The sequence below is a fragment of the Callorhinus ursinus genome, unplaced genomic scaffold (genome assembly GCF_003265705.2).
Source record: "Callorhinus ursinus isolate GAN/ISIS: 27379988/994484 unplaced genomic scaffold, GSC_fseal_2.0 scaffold63, whole genome shotgun sequence".
NCBI lineage: Eukaryota > Metazoa > Chordata > Mammalia > Carnivora > Otariidae > Callorhinus > Callorhinus ursinus.
In genome coordinates, this window is record NW_027397125.1 from 4,589,151 (window position 1) to 4,605,810 (window position 16,660).

Consider the following 16,660-nt stretch of genomic DNA (forward strand, 5'->3'; position numbering starts at 1 on the left):
TAGCCTGATAATATCATCAGTGATGTCTTGTGGATTTTTTGTACTCCCGGATATGACAAGATGAGCAGTAGACTTAACCTCTATGGTACTTTTTCCCAAAAGCCATCAACCCAAGCTAATTATGAGAAAATACCAGGCAAACCCAGATTGGGGGGGTTACTGAACTGTACTCAAGACTGCTAAGGCAATGAAAAACAAGAAAAGACTGAGAAATTCTTACAAACAGAGGAGACATAGAGACATGGCAATTAAATGTAAAAGAACATTAAGGGGGAAAAAATGGTAAAATTAAAAAAAAAAAAAAGACAACCAACCACCTGGTAGGAAAAACTCCAGCAATTCATACTACAAAGGACTAATTTCCATAATACACCAACAGCTCCTACACAACAATCCAAATATGTACCTTGAGGAATTCACCAAGAGAAAACGGAGGTAAGAATATAAGGAATACTTCACATAAAGGAAATACAAATTAGCTTTTAAGCATATGAAAAGTTGATAAACTTCTCTCACAATAAAAGAAATACAAATTAAGCTATATTGACATAATTTTTATCTACCAGATTGACAAATATAAAAAGATCCTTAATAATGATGGATGGAAAGGGTTAAGAACTAGACTCAGAATCCCTCCTTCAGGCTCTGGAGGAAAATATGGTAGTTTAACTTCTTGTAACACCAACTCTGAAGACTGATGACAGTATTGTAGGGTGTGCCATGTACTAATAACTTATCTGAGCGTGCTCTTTATTTTAGCCTGTTGTTAGCCTGTGGTACTTGGTTGTCAGGAGTATGTACAACTTACATAATTTATGGTCCACAGCTACATTAAAATAGAATAGCCAGCCACTTACAAATACAGAGTCTATATGACTAGTAGACTTTTTTTTAAGATTTTATTTATTTATTTGACAGAGAGAGACACAGTGAGAGAGGGAACACAAGCAGGGGGAGTGGGAGAGGGAGAAGCAGGCTTCCCGTGGAGCAGGGAGCCCGATGCGGGGCTCAATCCCAGGACCCCAGGATCATGACCCGAGCCAAAGGCAGAAGCTTAACGACTGAGCCACCCAGGCACCCCAACTAGTAGGCATTTTTAAGCTGAGGGTAACCAAATCTGGTGGTTTCCCCATGCTAATGTGACCTGCATTCACATTAGCTTCTTGTCAACCTTAAAACCAAAACAATGACAACATTAAGTCTTGCATCAGAGTTTGGAAGTCTCTGTATTATTTCAATTGTATATACTTTTCCTTTATTGGTGTTGGATAAGCCAATTACGACGTGAGTTTGATGAATAAAACAAAATTGAAACCCACTCAGATGGTTGTATAACTGCTGAGGTAAGTATGATAAGAACAGGTTCTTCTCACGTATTGTGAATAAAGTGTGAATTACTACAATCTCAACAGAGGAGGATTTGGCAAAATCCACTGAAATTACAGGTGTTCATACCCTCCGACCCAGCAATTCCACTTGTAGGAATTTTTGCTAATCACCCAGTATCGATGATTACATTGTATACAGTTATGCAGTCTCTGTAGTACTTTGTTAAATAAAAAAAAAAAAAAATGGGGGGGTGCCTGGGTGGCTCAGTTAGTTAAGTGTCTGACTCTTGATTTTGGCTCAGGTCATGACACCAAGCCGAGTTGGGCTCCCCACTGGGCTCCCTCTGCCCCTCACCCACCTGTGTACTCTCTCTCTTTAAAAAAGAAAAAAAAAGGAGGCAGAACAGAGAAGCCAACTTGAAAAGAAGTGTTGGTGAGAATGAAAAGGAATTGGATCTTTCATACATTGCTTGTGGGAATGTAAAAACGGTGCAGCCACTATGAAAAAGTTTGGTGGTTCCTCAGAAAGTTAAGCACAGAATCACTATCTGACCCCATCAATGCCACTCCTAGTATATGTCCCCCAAAACTGAAAAGAGATAAAGATAAAACAGATACTTGTACAACCAAGTTCATAGCAGCACTATTCACAACAATCAAAAGGTAGAAACAACACAAATGTCCAAAAAGTGAAAGGACCAACCTAATGTAAACAATCTCTCTCACACACACACACACACACACACACACACACACACACACACACACACACGTTATTATTCAGCTATAAAGAGGACTGAAGTACTAATACAGGCTGCAACACTGATGAACCTGAAAAACATTATGCCAAGATAGAAGAGAGACTCAAAAGGTTATACATTGTGTGATTATTATAGTTATGTAAAATGTACAAAATAAGTAAATCCATAAAGACAAAAAGCAGATTGGTGCTTGCCAAGGGCTAGGGAAGGAAGGGTAGAAGGTAGAATGTACAGTTTCTGCTTATGAAAGCATACTTTCTTTTAAGGTGATAAAAATGTTTTGGAAACTGACAAAGGTGGTCGTTGCACAACACTGTGAAAGCAGTAAATGTCACTAAACTGTATAAATCAAGTTGGTTAATGTTATGCTATACGAATTTTACCTCAATTTTAAGAAAAAAGAATAAAATATCCTGTCCTTCCTTCACAAACTGCACTTCAGGGTAATGAAATAGCTGATAAGGAATCGGTTCTCTGTATAGAAATATTCCTGCTCCTAATGACAGAATTTCACAATTTAATCAACCTCTATTGAATAAAATAATGGTCCAGATACCGGTCAGCAGCTGCTAATATCACAAAAAAGAGGATAACCAAATATCACATGCCTCATAAAGGAAATATACAACACTATGAAGTATTTTTTTTTATTTGTTTATTTGACAGAGAGAGACACAGCGAGAGAGGGAACACAAGCAGGGGGAGTGGGAGAGGGAGAAGCAGACTCCTCGCGGAGCAGGAAGCCCGATGCGGGGCTCCATCCCAGGACCCTGGAATCACGACCCGAGCCAGCTTAACGACTGAATATGATCAACCCACAATAAAGTGAATATGATCAAGCCTCTGAATATATCTAATTACTAATGTACAGAAAATATGGAACAAAGTAACATGTTCACACACACACACACCCATCTGAGAAGCAATCAATAAAATGTACTGTGGGAAACTATACAGGGCAAATGTCCCAGGTTTTTCCATAAGTAAAGTGACAAGGGAATGGAGGGGAGAGGGTACAAAGAGACCTAAGAGACATATTAAGCAATTACAATGTATGCACCTTACACATCCAGCTTATGGACCTTATTTAGACATTGATGCATTCAAATACAAAAAGAAAACATGTAGGGAGACAATGAGGAAAATCTGAATAATGACTGAACAGTTGATGGCTTTAAGAAATTCCTGTCAATTTTTTTATGTGTGATAATATATCGTGTATTTTTAAAATATCCACATGTTAGTGATACTCACAAAATTCAAAATAATCAGAATGGCATAGGAAAGGTTTAGATGAAACAAGACTAGCCATCACTTGATCACTGTTGAAGCTAGGTACCCGGGGATTCTCTCTACTTTTATGTATGCTCAAAGTTTCCCATAATAAAATAGGTATATTTTTTAAAATATACCTGCAAAATTTTACCACTTAATATCTCTGATGTCCATGCCCTCATTTTTATCCTCCTACTACTGCTGTCTTCAACCTTTCCCTCATCAATCTCTCTCTTAAACTTACTGCAATAAAGCAGAGTCTCATCTTTGTACGGTTTAGATTCTAAAGCAAAAAATTAGCATAATCAAAACCGTTTTTGAAAAATCCCTTAAGATTCCAATTTTGAATATATAACCCTGTCAGATTTTGTAAGTTCTTCTCATTTTTCTGTCAGTTAGTATCTATCAATGGCCTCAATTCATTCTGAAATTTCTTCAAGAATGTAAGTATCAAATAATCCACTTAAAAATGGGCAAAAGAGGGACGCCTGGGTGGCTCAGTTGGTTAAGCGACTGCCTTCGGCTCAGGTCATGATCCTGGAGTCCCGGGATCGAGTCCCGCATCGGGCTCCCCGCTCAGCGGGGGGTCTGCTTCTCCCTCTGACCCTCTTCACTCTCGTGTTCTCTGTCTCTCATTCTCTCTCTCTCTCTCTCAAATAAATAAATAAAATCTTAAAAAAAAAAATGGGCAAAAGACATGGATAGATATTCCTCCAAAGAAGACATACAGATGGCCAATAGACGCATGAAAAGATGATCAACATCACTTATCATCAGGGAAATACAAATCAAAACCACAATGACATATCACCTCACACATGTCAGAATGGCTAAAATAAAAAACACAAGAAACAACAAGTGTTGGTGAGGATGTGAAAAAAAAGGAACTCTTGTGCACTGTTAGTGAAAATGCAAACTGGTGCAGCCACTGTGGAAAACAGTATAGAGGTTCCACAAAAAATTAGAAACAGAACTGCCGTATGATCCAGTAATCACACTACTGGATTACAAAAAATACTAATTTGAAAAGATATATGCACCCCTATATTTACTGCAACATTATTTATAATAGCCAACTTATGGAAGCTGCCCAAGTGTCCACCAATAGATGAATGGATAAAGATGTGGGGGCACCTGCTGGCTTGGTCAGAAAAGCATGCAACTCTTGATCTTGGGGTCATGAGTTCAAGCCTCACACTGGGTGTAGAGATTACTTAAAATAAGTAAACTTAAAAAATATATATTACACACACGCACGCACACACAGAGGAATACCATTCAGCCATTAAAAGGAATGAAAGCTTGACACTTGCAAAAACATGTATGGATCAAGAGTTAATCTAATGCTTAGTAAAATAAGTAAGTCGGAAAAAAACAAATACCATATTATTTCATTCATATTTGGAATTTAAGAAAAAACAAATGAACAAAGAAAATAAGAGACAAACCAAAAAACAGACTCTTTAAGTATAGAGCACAAACTGATGGTAGGGTCGGTGTGAACTAGGTGAAGGGGATGAAGAGTAACACTTATCTTGATGAGAACTGAGTAATATATAGAATTGCTGAAATCACTATATTGTATACCTGAAGCTAATGTAATAGTGAATGTTAACTATACCAAAATTAAAATTTTTTTTAGTTTTAAAAAAACAAAAGAATGTAAAGTAACATCACCACCTCTTGCCTGACCCCCTCAATAATGTATTTCACATCTTTGTCAGTGATGGTTGGGGAAAGCCCTACAATAATTCACAGGGATTTCCATATAGGTTTGCCTAGAACGTAGGCTCAGTGAGTAAAATGGCAAACTGAATTACCTCTACAAATTATTTTTTTCTTATCTCCTCCCACCCCCACCCCCCAGGCTATATAGGTGATTTCAAGTATGTTAAATGCACTTATGATCCAGCTCTACTGTTCTTTTTTTATAGCTTGTCTGGTCTCAGATCCTTCCAATCCATTCACCACAATGCTGTCAGAGAGTAACCTTTCTAAAATAGAAATCTCATGTTATTCCTCAGCTTCAGTGGCTCCCCACAATCAACAGGATCAAGTCCTTAATACAGAAAAGGGGAGGGGTGAGGGGAGGGGGAGAAGGAAGGGACAGGAAGATGAGTAGGGGAGAGGGGAAGGAATGACAACTTTGCCTATATCATTAGTTGCCCCTCTCAGAAGGCCTGCTATTCAAACTTTACAGTCTAATTCCAAATCATTTTCAATTCTTTGATATATTTGTGTCTTTTATCATTTGCGTCTCCTTCTGCCTATAATACACCAACCCCACTTTTCACACACCAAACTATGTTAAGCTTGTTAAATATCTACTTACCTTTAACAACTGAGAACTACATACAGCAGATGAGATTGAGAAAATTAGAAGCTGCATTGAGAAACTCCTCATCCTATTGCCAAGAAAAAACCTAAACTAAAACCTATAACATATTTCCCAGCATGAAAAAGGGGTGTTAGATATTAAAGAATAGTTATTATAAAAAAAAAAAAGAATAGCCATTATCAATATTGTACCATCAGGTACATCATGGGGTTTTGTTAACTACTCCAGAAATATAATTAGCATTCTGATAGGAAAATGCATTCCAGGTCCCAAAATAATTTACAAATCAATTTTGGAACACAGATTAGTCGAATGTTTTAAATACACATCAAATTCAGACTCTAATAAAGATGGCATTTCAAATCAGTGAAGAAAAGATGAACTGTTCAATAAATGGCGATGGGACAAATGATAGCATTTTAGCATCTAGGAAAAAATAAAGTTGGATCCATACCTCACACTGTATTACCTGGATACATTCCAAATGTATCAAAGATTAAACTGTAAAAAAAAAAAAAAAGAAACCATAAAAATACTAGAGGAAAATGTGAAAGAATTCCTTTATTAACTTTGGAGTAGGGAAGGCCTTTCTAACTAATGGTTCAAAATACAGAATCCATGAAAGACAAGATTAATCAATTCACCTAAATAAAAAATCAAAGACTTCTGCATGGTAAAAAGCCCCATAAGCAAAGACTAAACAACTGGGCAAAAAAAACTAGCCCAATTCATATCACAAAAGCCTAATGAATGAATGAGAGGCACCTATGAAAGCTCCAACAAATCAAAAAGAAAATGATCAACAACCAAAGAGAGAAAACATATTAACAGGCCAGAAAGAGAAAAATACAAATTGCTTTTAAAAATATAAGATGCTCAGCTTCACTCATAGTAACAGAAATGCAAAATAACTGCTCTGATATACCAATTATCACCTACTGGATTACCAATGGATATGGAGAATAAGTTTTTCATTCACTGTACTAGAAACATAAATTCGTACAACCGCCGAGGAAAACAATTTGGGAATATCTATCAAATTAACTATAAACTTTGACCCAATAGTTCCACCCCTGGGATTAATAATCCTACAGATGTATGTACGTATGACATGTATACAAGCATTAGTCATAAAAGCAGAAGACAGAAAGTCTATCCACAGGTGACTACATAAAAAAGAGAGCTTTATACTGGTAATAAATTGTTCAGTAGAAAAATTAAGATGCAAAAGAGTATGTATATTCACCCATCTGTATAAATATTAGAAGAAAATATTACTTTATTCATACGTATTTGTATATAGGAAATAAACTCTAGAAGGATATGCAAATAAGTAATAACAGCAATTACATCACCAGCAGGAAAGTTGTTGAGAAACTAGGCAGATGGTGAACAGGAATAGGAGCAAGCGTTTCTCTAATATTTTTAAAATTTTGTACAATGTGACTACATAACATCGCCTGAACATTAAATTTGTATATAAATAAACTTATGCAGAGCTAGGCAAAAACACTCTATTTTTCCCTTTTATTTACTCATGTCATTCCTCTATTCTACACCAAAAATGTTTTAGAGGTGGCTGCCCAAAATGGAAGAGTGTACTAACAGGAGTTGTAACCTCTACTTTTATGAGTTTCTTCATCAGTTTATTTTCATAGTATGCCACAGTTTGATAAATTCATGTCTACGTATTTAAGAGTGGTACAGAGCTATAAAGAAAAACGATTTCTCAGAGGGAGGTAACTAAAAATGGAGATGTAAATGAAAAATACAAATTGGGGTCCTCAGGAAAGCACACCAAAATTTAAAGACAGAAGTCAGCATTTCTCTATATTCAAGCAACAAAAGTCCTCAGGGTGTTAAAATTAACATTCACGAGAAATATCATCTGGGGATGCCTGGGTGGCTCAGTCATTAAGCGTCTGTCTTTGGCTCAGGTCATGATCCCGGGGTCCTGGGATCGAGCCCCACATCGGGCTCCCTGCTCCGCGGGAAGCCTGCTTCTCCCTCTCCTACTCCCTCTGTTTGTGTTCCCTCTCTCGCTGTGTCTCTCTCTCTCAATTAAATAAATAAAATCTTTAAAAAAAAAAAAAATCTGTCCAGCAATACACAAAAGAGAGGGGGAAAAGACTCTAAAACATCAGAGTTTAGCTCTAACAACAGAAAAAGTAGCTTATTTTTCCAAAAATAATTTCTAATACGAGAGAATTATACCCATTAAAAAAGTCAAGATTTTAATTAGAAGTATGTGGACCATTCTACATTAAAAAAACAATGCTTAGGGGTACCCGGATGGCTCAGTCCATTAAAAGTCTGACTCTTGATTTCAGCTCACTTTCAAGATCTCAGGGTCATGAGATCAAGCCCAGATTCGGACTCTGTGCTGGGTGTGGAGCCCTCTCTCTCTCTTTTTCCCTCTCTCTTTCCCACTGCACCCTCCCACTCACACTCTCTCAAAAAAAAAAGCTTAAAAGTTTATCCATAAATTATGTAGCAAAAAAGATTCATAAATTACATCCATTACTATTAAAAATATTTGAGTGGTAAACATTTGATATTATAATATGAACTACCAGATATTTTTAAATACTCCTCCACTCCAGTTTTCAATAAAAAATTTTTTAAAGATCTCTGTACTTACCCCCATTATCTGTTCTTTTTAAAGCTCCATCCTTATGAGGACACAGTTCACATCTCTATTTTTAAAAAAAAAGAAAGAAAAGAAATTTTTCAGATTACCAAAGTATAACATCTTCCCTATAACCTCAAAACTATTAAAATGTGGGAACCGGGGCACCTGGGTGGCTCAGTCAGTTAAGCGGCTACCTTTGGCTCAGGTCATGATCCCAGGGTCCTGGGATGGGGTCCCGCATCAGGCTCCCTACTCAGCGTGGAGTCCGCTTCTCCCTCTCCCTCTGCCCATTCCCCCTACTCGTGCTTGCTCTCTCAAAAAATCAGTAAATAGGGTAAGTTTCAATGACATTGTCTCACTATTCAGAATATGCTCCTGGAGGTCACACCTGAGTATTTATTATTTGTACCCTACCTTGCTGCTCTCCAAAGAGGTTTTGCAGCATATAATAAAGTAATATGAACAAATTATGAAGGAAAATGAGAAGAAAATTAACATAAAATAGTGAATAAGTAATGAAACATAAGCCATTAGATCCTACATTCATCTTCCAGTATTTCACTCTCCCGATTTTCCTCTAACCTCTTTGGCAACACATTTCTGATCACCATGTCTAACCTTTAAATGAGGTAGTTCCTCAGGGCTCCGGCTTAACATGCATTCTCATTTCATGTCCAACACTAGTCAATCTCATATCTTCCATACATCTGTTACCAACTAAATTACAAGTCAGTCAGTGACTCTCAAATTTTACCTCCTATTAAGCTCTGTCCTTGGATCCATATATAAAACTTCCTACAATTGCAATGGCACTTTAAGCACTGTCCAAAATCTATAGCAACACTTGCTCTTCCTGCAGTATTCTCTATCGTTTTTAAGTTTATTAATTTTTTTTAGTAATCTCAACACCAAATATGGGGCTTGAACTCACGACGCCACAATCAAGAATCACATGCTCTTTTAGGGACCTGGGTGGCTCAGATGGTTTAAGCGTCTGCCTTCGGCTCAGGTCATGATCCTGGGGTCCTAGGATCAAGACTCAGATCGGGCTCCCAGCTCAGCAGGGAGTCTGCTTCTCCCTCTCCCTCTGCCCCTGCTCATGCTCTCTCTCTCTGTATCTGTCTCAAATGAATAAATAAAATCTTTAAAAAAAAAAAATCACATGCTCTTTTGACAGACAGCCAAATGCCCCTTCTCTATCTTTGTAAGGATACTCTCAACCACATATTGCCCATACAAGACACCTAGACATCATCTTTTGACAGCTTCACCCTATTCGCTCATATTTAATCAGTGTATTTTGCCCATTCATCCTCCTGAGTACTGGTGAGATCTGACTACCTCTCTCCATCTACACTATTAGCCAACTGCAAGCCAACATCAACTTTCATAAGGACCACTTCAGGGACCCCCACTCAATACTCTCCCCATACTTACTCTTACCTATACCACCAATCTAGAGTGAACTTCAAAAATGCAGGTTCAAGTATATCACTATGCCACTTAATAAACATTTTAATGGTTTCCCTACATGATCTAGCCCCTACTTACCTCCACAACCCTCTCTTTTCAACATCTCACTGTCTAGGCAATACTGCCTTTTCTTCTTTCACTTTTGTTTTGTTTTAAATAAACTCTATGTCCAACATGGGGCTCGAACTCAGGATCAAGAGTCTCATACTCTACTGACTGAGCCATCCAGGTGCCCCTCTTCTTTCGGTTCTATAAATACTCCAAAGTTCATTCTTGCTTCACAGCCCTTAAGTGTGTTGTTTTTACTCTCTACCTGTAATGCCTGTCCTACACCCTAACCCTCTTTCACAGCTGGGTAACTTCTATTCAACCCACAAGTTCTTGCTTAAAGTCACTTCCTCAAAGATTTCCCTGATTCCCTCCATTAGATTAGGTGCCATATTACAAATTGCCTACACTTCCTTCTTGTCATATACTGCAATCACAATTAACTATGCAATTATGTTTATCTCCTCTGCTAGAGTATAAGCTCCATTTCATGGCTGTAGTCCTAGCATCTATCCATCTCCAGACATGGTAACTCAAAAACTATATGATGAATGGACAGAAGAAGCAAAAACACAAGCACACTTGCAAAATGCAGGCAATAATTTGGTTCTAAGAGATACAGCAACTTCTCTTACAGAAAGAAACACTATTAGTTGAGTGATTTAGGTTGTGGGAAAGAAAGAGTTGCTTTTAGAAGAATAACTAAATCTAATTTAAAAACTACATAGAACCAGAGATAATTACTCCTTGGGATGACTGGGTGTGAGAATGATTGTTTAGGGGGCGCCTGGGTGACTCAGTCGGTTAAGCGTCTGCCTTTGGCTCAGGTCATGATCCCAGTGTCCTGCGACGGACTCCCTGCTCCGTAGGGAGTCTGTTTCTCCCTCTGTCCCTCCTCCCATTCGTTCTCTCAGTCTCTCCCTCTCTCTCTCAAATAAATAGATAAAATCTTTAAAAAAAAAAAAAAAAGAATAATTGTTCAGCAATCAGGGAAGAAAATATTTAGATTAGACCCTTAAACCTTACTGATCACTAATCCAAATTCAAAATGTTTAAAAAACAATTCCTTTTATTTTTTTTAAAGATTTTTATTTATTTATTCATGAGAGACAGAGACAGAGAGAGAGAGAGAGGCAGAGGGAGAAGCAGGCTCCCAAGGAGCAGGGAGCCCGATGCGGGACTTGATCCCAGGACCCTGGGATCATGACCTGAGCCGAAGGCAGACGCTTAACCATCTGAGCCACCCAGGCGCCCCTCTTTATTTTTTTAAAGATTTTATTTATTTAGAGAGAGCAAGCAAGTGAGCTGGGGGGGGGGAAGGAAAAGGGGGATGGAGAGAGAGAATTTCAAGCAGATGCCCCCCTGAGCCCAACTCAGGTCTCAATCTCACAACCCTGAGATCATGACCTGAGTCAAAATCAAGAGTAGGACACTTAACCAACTGAGCCACCCAGGCACCTCATGAAAAACAATTTCAATATAAGAGCTAGAAACATTTTAATTAGTCAAATCGAAGGAATTAAACATGTCTAGGGGCGCCCGGGTGGCTCAGTTGGTTAGGCATTCGACTCTTGGTTTTGGCTTAGGTCATGATTTTGGGCTCCTGAGATCGAGCCCCGCGTTGGGTTCTGTGCTCAGTGCAGAGCCTGCTTGTCCCTCTCCACCTGCTCCTCCCTGCACTCTCTCTCTTTTAAATAAATAATCTTTTTTTAAAAATGTCTATAAAGGGGTGCCTGGGTGGCTCAGTCAGTTAAGCGGCTGCCTCTGCTCAAGTCATGATCCCGGGCTCCTGGGATCAAGTCCCGCACTGGGCTCCCTGCTCAGCGGGGAGTCTGCTTCTCCCTCTGCCTCTCTCCCCAGCTTGTGCTCTTCCTTTCTCAAATAAATAGGTAAAATCCTTTAAAAAAAAAAAGAGGGCGCCTGGGTGGCTCAGTCGGTTAAGCGGCTGCCTTCGGCTCAGGTCATGATCCCGGAGTCCCGGGATCGAGCCCCACATCGGGCTACCTCCTCAGCGGGGAGCCTGCTTCTCCCTCTCCCTCTGCTTGCCACTCCACTTGCTTGTGCTCTCCCTCTCTCTCTCTCAAATAAATAAATAAAATCTTTAAAAAAAAAAAAAAGATAATTCCTAACATTCTAAGTGCAGTGAACATTAATTTTCATATACTGTTGATGGCACTATAATCCAATTCTTTTGGAGAGCAATTTAACAACATGATTCAAAAAAAATACTAATTCAATTACTTCATTTCTGGAGAGCCAAAGGAAATAATATGATAGAAATAGCACTTATTAAATACTATGTGTCATTTTTACACATTTATATACTTTAATTTCAAGACATGAAAATATATGTATACAAACATATATGGCTGTTTATAGCTATAAAAATTGTATAGGGGCACCTGGGTGGCTCAGTCAGTTAAGAAATCAACTCCTGGTTTTGGCTCAGGTCACGATCTTATGGTTGTGAGATCAAGCCCTGTGTTAGGCTCCATGCTCAGCACTGAGTCTGCTTAAGATTCTCTCCCTCTCTCTCTCTGCCCCTCTCTCTACTCACGCATGCTCTCTCTTTCTCTCTCACAAAAATAAATAATTAAATAAAATCTTTAAAAATTGTATAAAAAAGTTGGGGTGCCTGGGCAGCTCAGTCACTTAAGCATCTGCCTTCAGCTCAGGTCCTGATTCTGGGATCAGGCTCCCTGGTCAGTGGGAAGTCGGCTTCTCCCTTTCCCTCTGCCCATCCCCTCTGCTCGTGGTCTCTCTATCAAATAAATAAAATCTTTAAAAAAAAATTGTATAAAAAGTCTAACTGTATAACAATGAGAGAAATAATGGTATATTCACATAGAAATAAACTCTAAAATACACAAAACAGGGGCGCCTGGGTGGCTTAGTCATTAAGCGTCTGCCTTCAGCTCAGGTCGTGATCCTAAGGTCCTGGGATCAAGCCCCATGTCGGGCTCCCTGCTCCGCGGGAAGCCTGCTTCTCCCTCTCCTGCTCCCCCTGCTTGTGTTCCCTCTCTCTCTGTGTCTCTCTCTCTGTCAAATAAATAAATAAATAATCTTTAAAAAAATAAAATAAAATAAAATAAAATACACAAAACATGCTTAACAGGACTATGGTGAAGATGGTAAGATTATGAGTGAATTTATTTCTTTATTCCAAAATACTTTGTTTCTTTTATAATTTAAATTTTTATAGAGATACATTATTACATGCTCTGTCTTCCTAGTAAAAACAAAAATAGATATATAGGAGACTTCAGAGAAAAAAAGTACAGGAAAAGAAAAGAAGGTTACGTTATAGTTAGAAGACTATACCCTAACTCAGGAAGGATCTGGTATGAGGAACCCTGAACCACAGAGACTCCAGATCCTACAGTAAACCAATTCAAACTGAAAAGTTTTTATTTTTTTTTTACTTAAATTCAATTAGCATATAGTGTATTATTTGTTTCAGAGGTAGAGTTCAGTGATTCATCAGTCTTATGTAATACCCAGTGCTCACTACAACCCTTGCCCTCCTTAATGTCCATCACCCAGTTACCCCATCACCCTACCCCCCTCTCCCCTCCAGCAACCCTCAGTTTGTTTCCTAGGATTAAGAGTCTCTTATGGTTTGTTGTCTCCCTCTCTGATTTCGTCTTATTTTTCCCTCCCTCCCCCCGTGATCCTCTGTTTTGTCAAACTGAAAAGTTTTATAGGGCAGGATGCAGTCAAACATGTTACTATTACAATCCCACAGATACATTATTATTTTAGTGAGAAGTAGTCTTTAAAAGGTACAAGTAGGCGGCTGGGGTAGAGGAAAAAAATAATAAAAAATAAAGTGCAAGTAAATCCTGTGAAAGAGAACACAGATTATAAGGAAATCAAACAAACAAGCAAGCACACATTGAAGATTTCACATTCACCAAGGGAAAAAAAAAAACACCTTTAATTGAAATGGCCCCCCCAAAAAAACACCTTTAACTGAAATGGCCCAAGCAAGTGCAAGTTATACAAGGTGGCTCTTTCTTTGCTACATCATATAGCATAAGAAGAAATGATGCAACTATTTTCCATCTTTAGAATGGAGACATTAATTTCCAAATATTTTTTCTACTTTATATTAGATTCTTTTGCCAAAAGATAAAACCCACTAACACTTCATTAAATCAAGTTCACCCAAAATACTGACCCTTTGGGAGGCTGTGGCTATGTAACAATCTATTCCACTATGTTGGCTTACCCAGACTGTATTACCATCATATTACAAGATACAACAAGGAAATGATTGAAAACAATACTATATGATGGTAAGAAAAAATAAAATGATAAAGGATAAGGTTTTAAGTTTGATCTTCCTCATATTATAATAAAAGATATAATTGCGGCATAAAGTAGTATCTGTACGATAAAATATTTACTATCATTTTTTTTTGAAAGAGCGCACACACGCACAAGCAGGGGGAGGTGCAGAGGGAGAGCAAACTACCCACTGAGCAAGGAGCCAGGACTCGATCCCAGGACCCTGGAATCACGACCTGAGCCAAAGGTAGATGCTTTAACTGAGCCACACAGGCACCCCTCTTTTTTTTAAGATTTTATTTTTGGGGTGCCTGGGTGGCTCTGTTGGTTAAGCATCCAACACTTGATATCAGTTCAGGTCATGATTTCAGGATTGTGAGATCAAGCCCTGTATCACACTGAGTGTGGAGCCTGCTTAAGATTCTCTCTCACCAGGAAAAAAAAAAAAAAGATTTTCTTTTTGGGGCACCTAGGTCAGTTAAGCATCTGACTTCAGCTCAGGGTGTGATCCAAGGGTCCTAGGATCGAGCTCCACGTGGGGCTCCCTGCTTGGCAGGGAGTCTGCTTGTCCCTCTCCCTGACCCTCTCTCTGCCCCTCCCCCCCACCTGTGCTCTCTTTCTCAAATAAATAAATAAAATCTTAAACAAAAAGAAAAAGATTTTATTTTTAAGTAATCTCCACACCCAACAAGGGGCTCAAACTCACAACCCCGAGATCAAGAGTCACATAGTCCACCAACTGAGCCAACCAGGAGCCCCATTTCTTCTTTAAAAAAAAAAAAAAAAGATAAAAATAAATCTAAAATACCCTATCTTTTCTTTTACAAAAACTTATGGCTACCAGGGTAGAAATGAGCACCTCTAGTGCCAAGGCTGTGGTCTCCAAACAGCATTTCCCAAAGCTGCCAGGACTCCTGAAAGATGTAGATGATTCCTAGTCTAGGTCAAGTAAGCTCGAGATAACATTCTATCAGACAGCAAGGAAGCTATAAAAGACTACTTTATTCATGTCAAAAGGACTTATCAGCCAACCTAAAGAAGTTCCTGCTGGCCAAAGATGAAATAACTTAAGGCCAGGGCACCTGGGTGGCTCAGTCAGTTAAGCATCCGCCTTCGGCTCAGGTCATGATCCCAGGGTCTTGGGATCAAGCCCCACGTCAGGGTCCCTGCTCAGTGGAAAGCCTGCTTCTCCCTCTCCTTCCCACTCATGCTCTCTCTATCTCTGTCTCTCCCAAATAAATAAATCTTTAAAAAAAAAAAAATGGGAAATCACTTAAGGCCAAAAAAGATAATAACTGCAATGAACTGAAACATACCAAACTTTGTAAAAATATTATAAGCTGATAAGAATAAATCAATAAAGGATAAAAGGTTTTAAGTTTGATCTTCCTTATATAACAGATGTAATTGTGGCATAAAGAAGTATCTGCAGGATAAAACATTCACCATCATCACTTTTTTTTTTTTTTTTGCTTAAAATGAACTTCTACTTCCAAAACAGTTAAGTAAGCTTATAAAAGACAAACACACAGTTAGCAGCCAGATTCTGGTTTCCCACCTGTAGTCAAAACGTGGAAGGGACCAGCAGAAGAAGTTTCCCAATTTTTTTTATTCATTCAGGGCACCTGGGTGGCCCAGTTGGTTAAGTGACTGCCTCCGGCTCAGGTCATGATCCTGGAGTCCCGGGATCGAGTCTCGCATCGGGCTCCCTGCTCAGCAGAGTCTGCTTCTCCCTCTGACCCTCCCCCCTCTCATGTGCTCTCTCTCATTCTCTCTCTCAAATAAATAAAATCTTAAAAAAAAAAGATTTTATTCATTCATTTATTTATTTATTTGACAGAAAGAGACAGAGCAGAAGCAGGAGGGAGAGAGAGAAGCAGACTCCCTATATCAGGCTTGCAAATCAGCAGGGAGTCTGCTTCTCCCTCTCCCTCTACCCCTTACCCCTCGTGGTGGTCGCTCTCTCAAATTAATAAAATCTTTAAAGAAAAAAAGAACAATCCAAGTTACATGATCTACTAAGAAGTAGAAGAACGTTAATCATGCTTAAGATAAAAGACAATCAATGAAGGTCAACCAACCCTAAGATAAAAGACAATCAATGAAGGTCAACCAACCCTAAGATGACCGAGGCACTGGAATTAGGCTTTAAATAACTATTATAACTGAGTTCTAAGAGAAAAATAAAAATGTACCTATATTAAGTGAAATAGGAAATCTCAGCAAAGTAAAAGACACTATAAAAAAGAATTAGGGGCACCTGAGAGGCTCAATCGGTTAGGCGTCCAACTTTTGATCTCAGCTCAGGTCTTGATCTCAGGATCCCAAAATGGAAACCCAATGCATGCTGGGCATGGAGCATGCTTAAGATTCTCTCTCCCTCTCCCTTTGCCCCACCCCCACCTCTCCCTCTCAAAAAAAAAAAAAAAAAACAAAAACAATATATGAAGTGAAACATTTACTGGACAGGCTTAACAACAAAACCAAGATGACAAACGAAAGAGTCACTGACTCT

At 38.7% G+C, this 16,660-nt stretch overlaps 1 protein-coding gene across 15 annotated transcripts in view; it reads right to left on the bottom strand.

Moving 5' to 3' along the window:
* The window catches only part of MLLT10 (MLLT10 histone lysine methyltransferase DOT1L cofactor), a 208,027-nt gene that overhangs the window by 141,515 nt on the left and 49,852 nt on the right, over nucleotides 1-16,660 (bottom strand). For 14 of the 15 annotated variants that reach the window (XM_073885578.1, XM_073885577.1, XM_025891913.2 and 11 more), the window contains exon 4: nucleotides 8,344-8,398. In XM_073885578.1, coding sequence (XP_073741679.1) covers nucleotides 8,344-8,398 — 55 coding nt within the window. Of the gene's footprint in view, nucleotides 1-6,156; nucleotides 6,204-8,343; nucleotides 8,399-16,660 lie in introns of those variants that run through there. The other variant, XM_073885583.1, reaches the window with a different exon arrangement.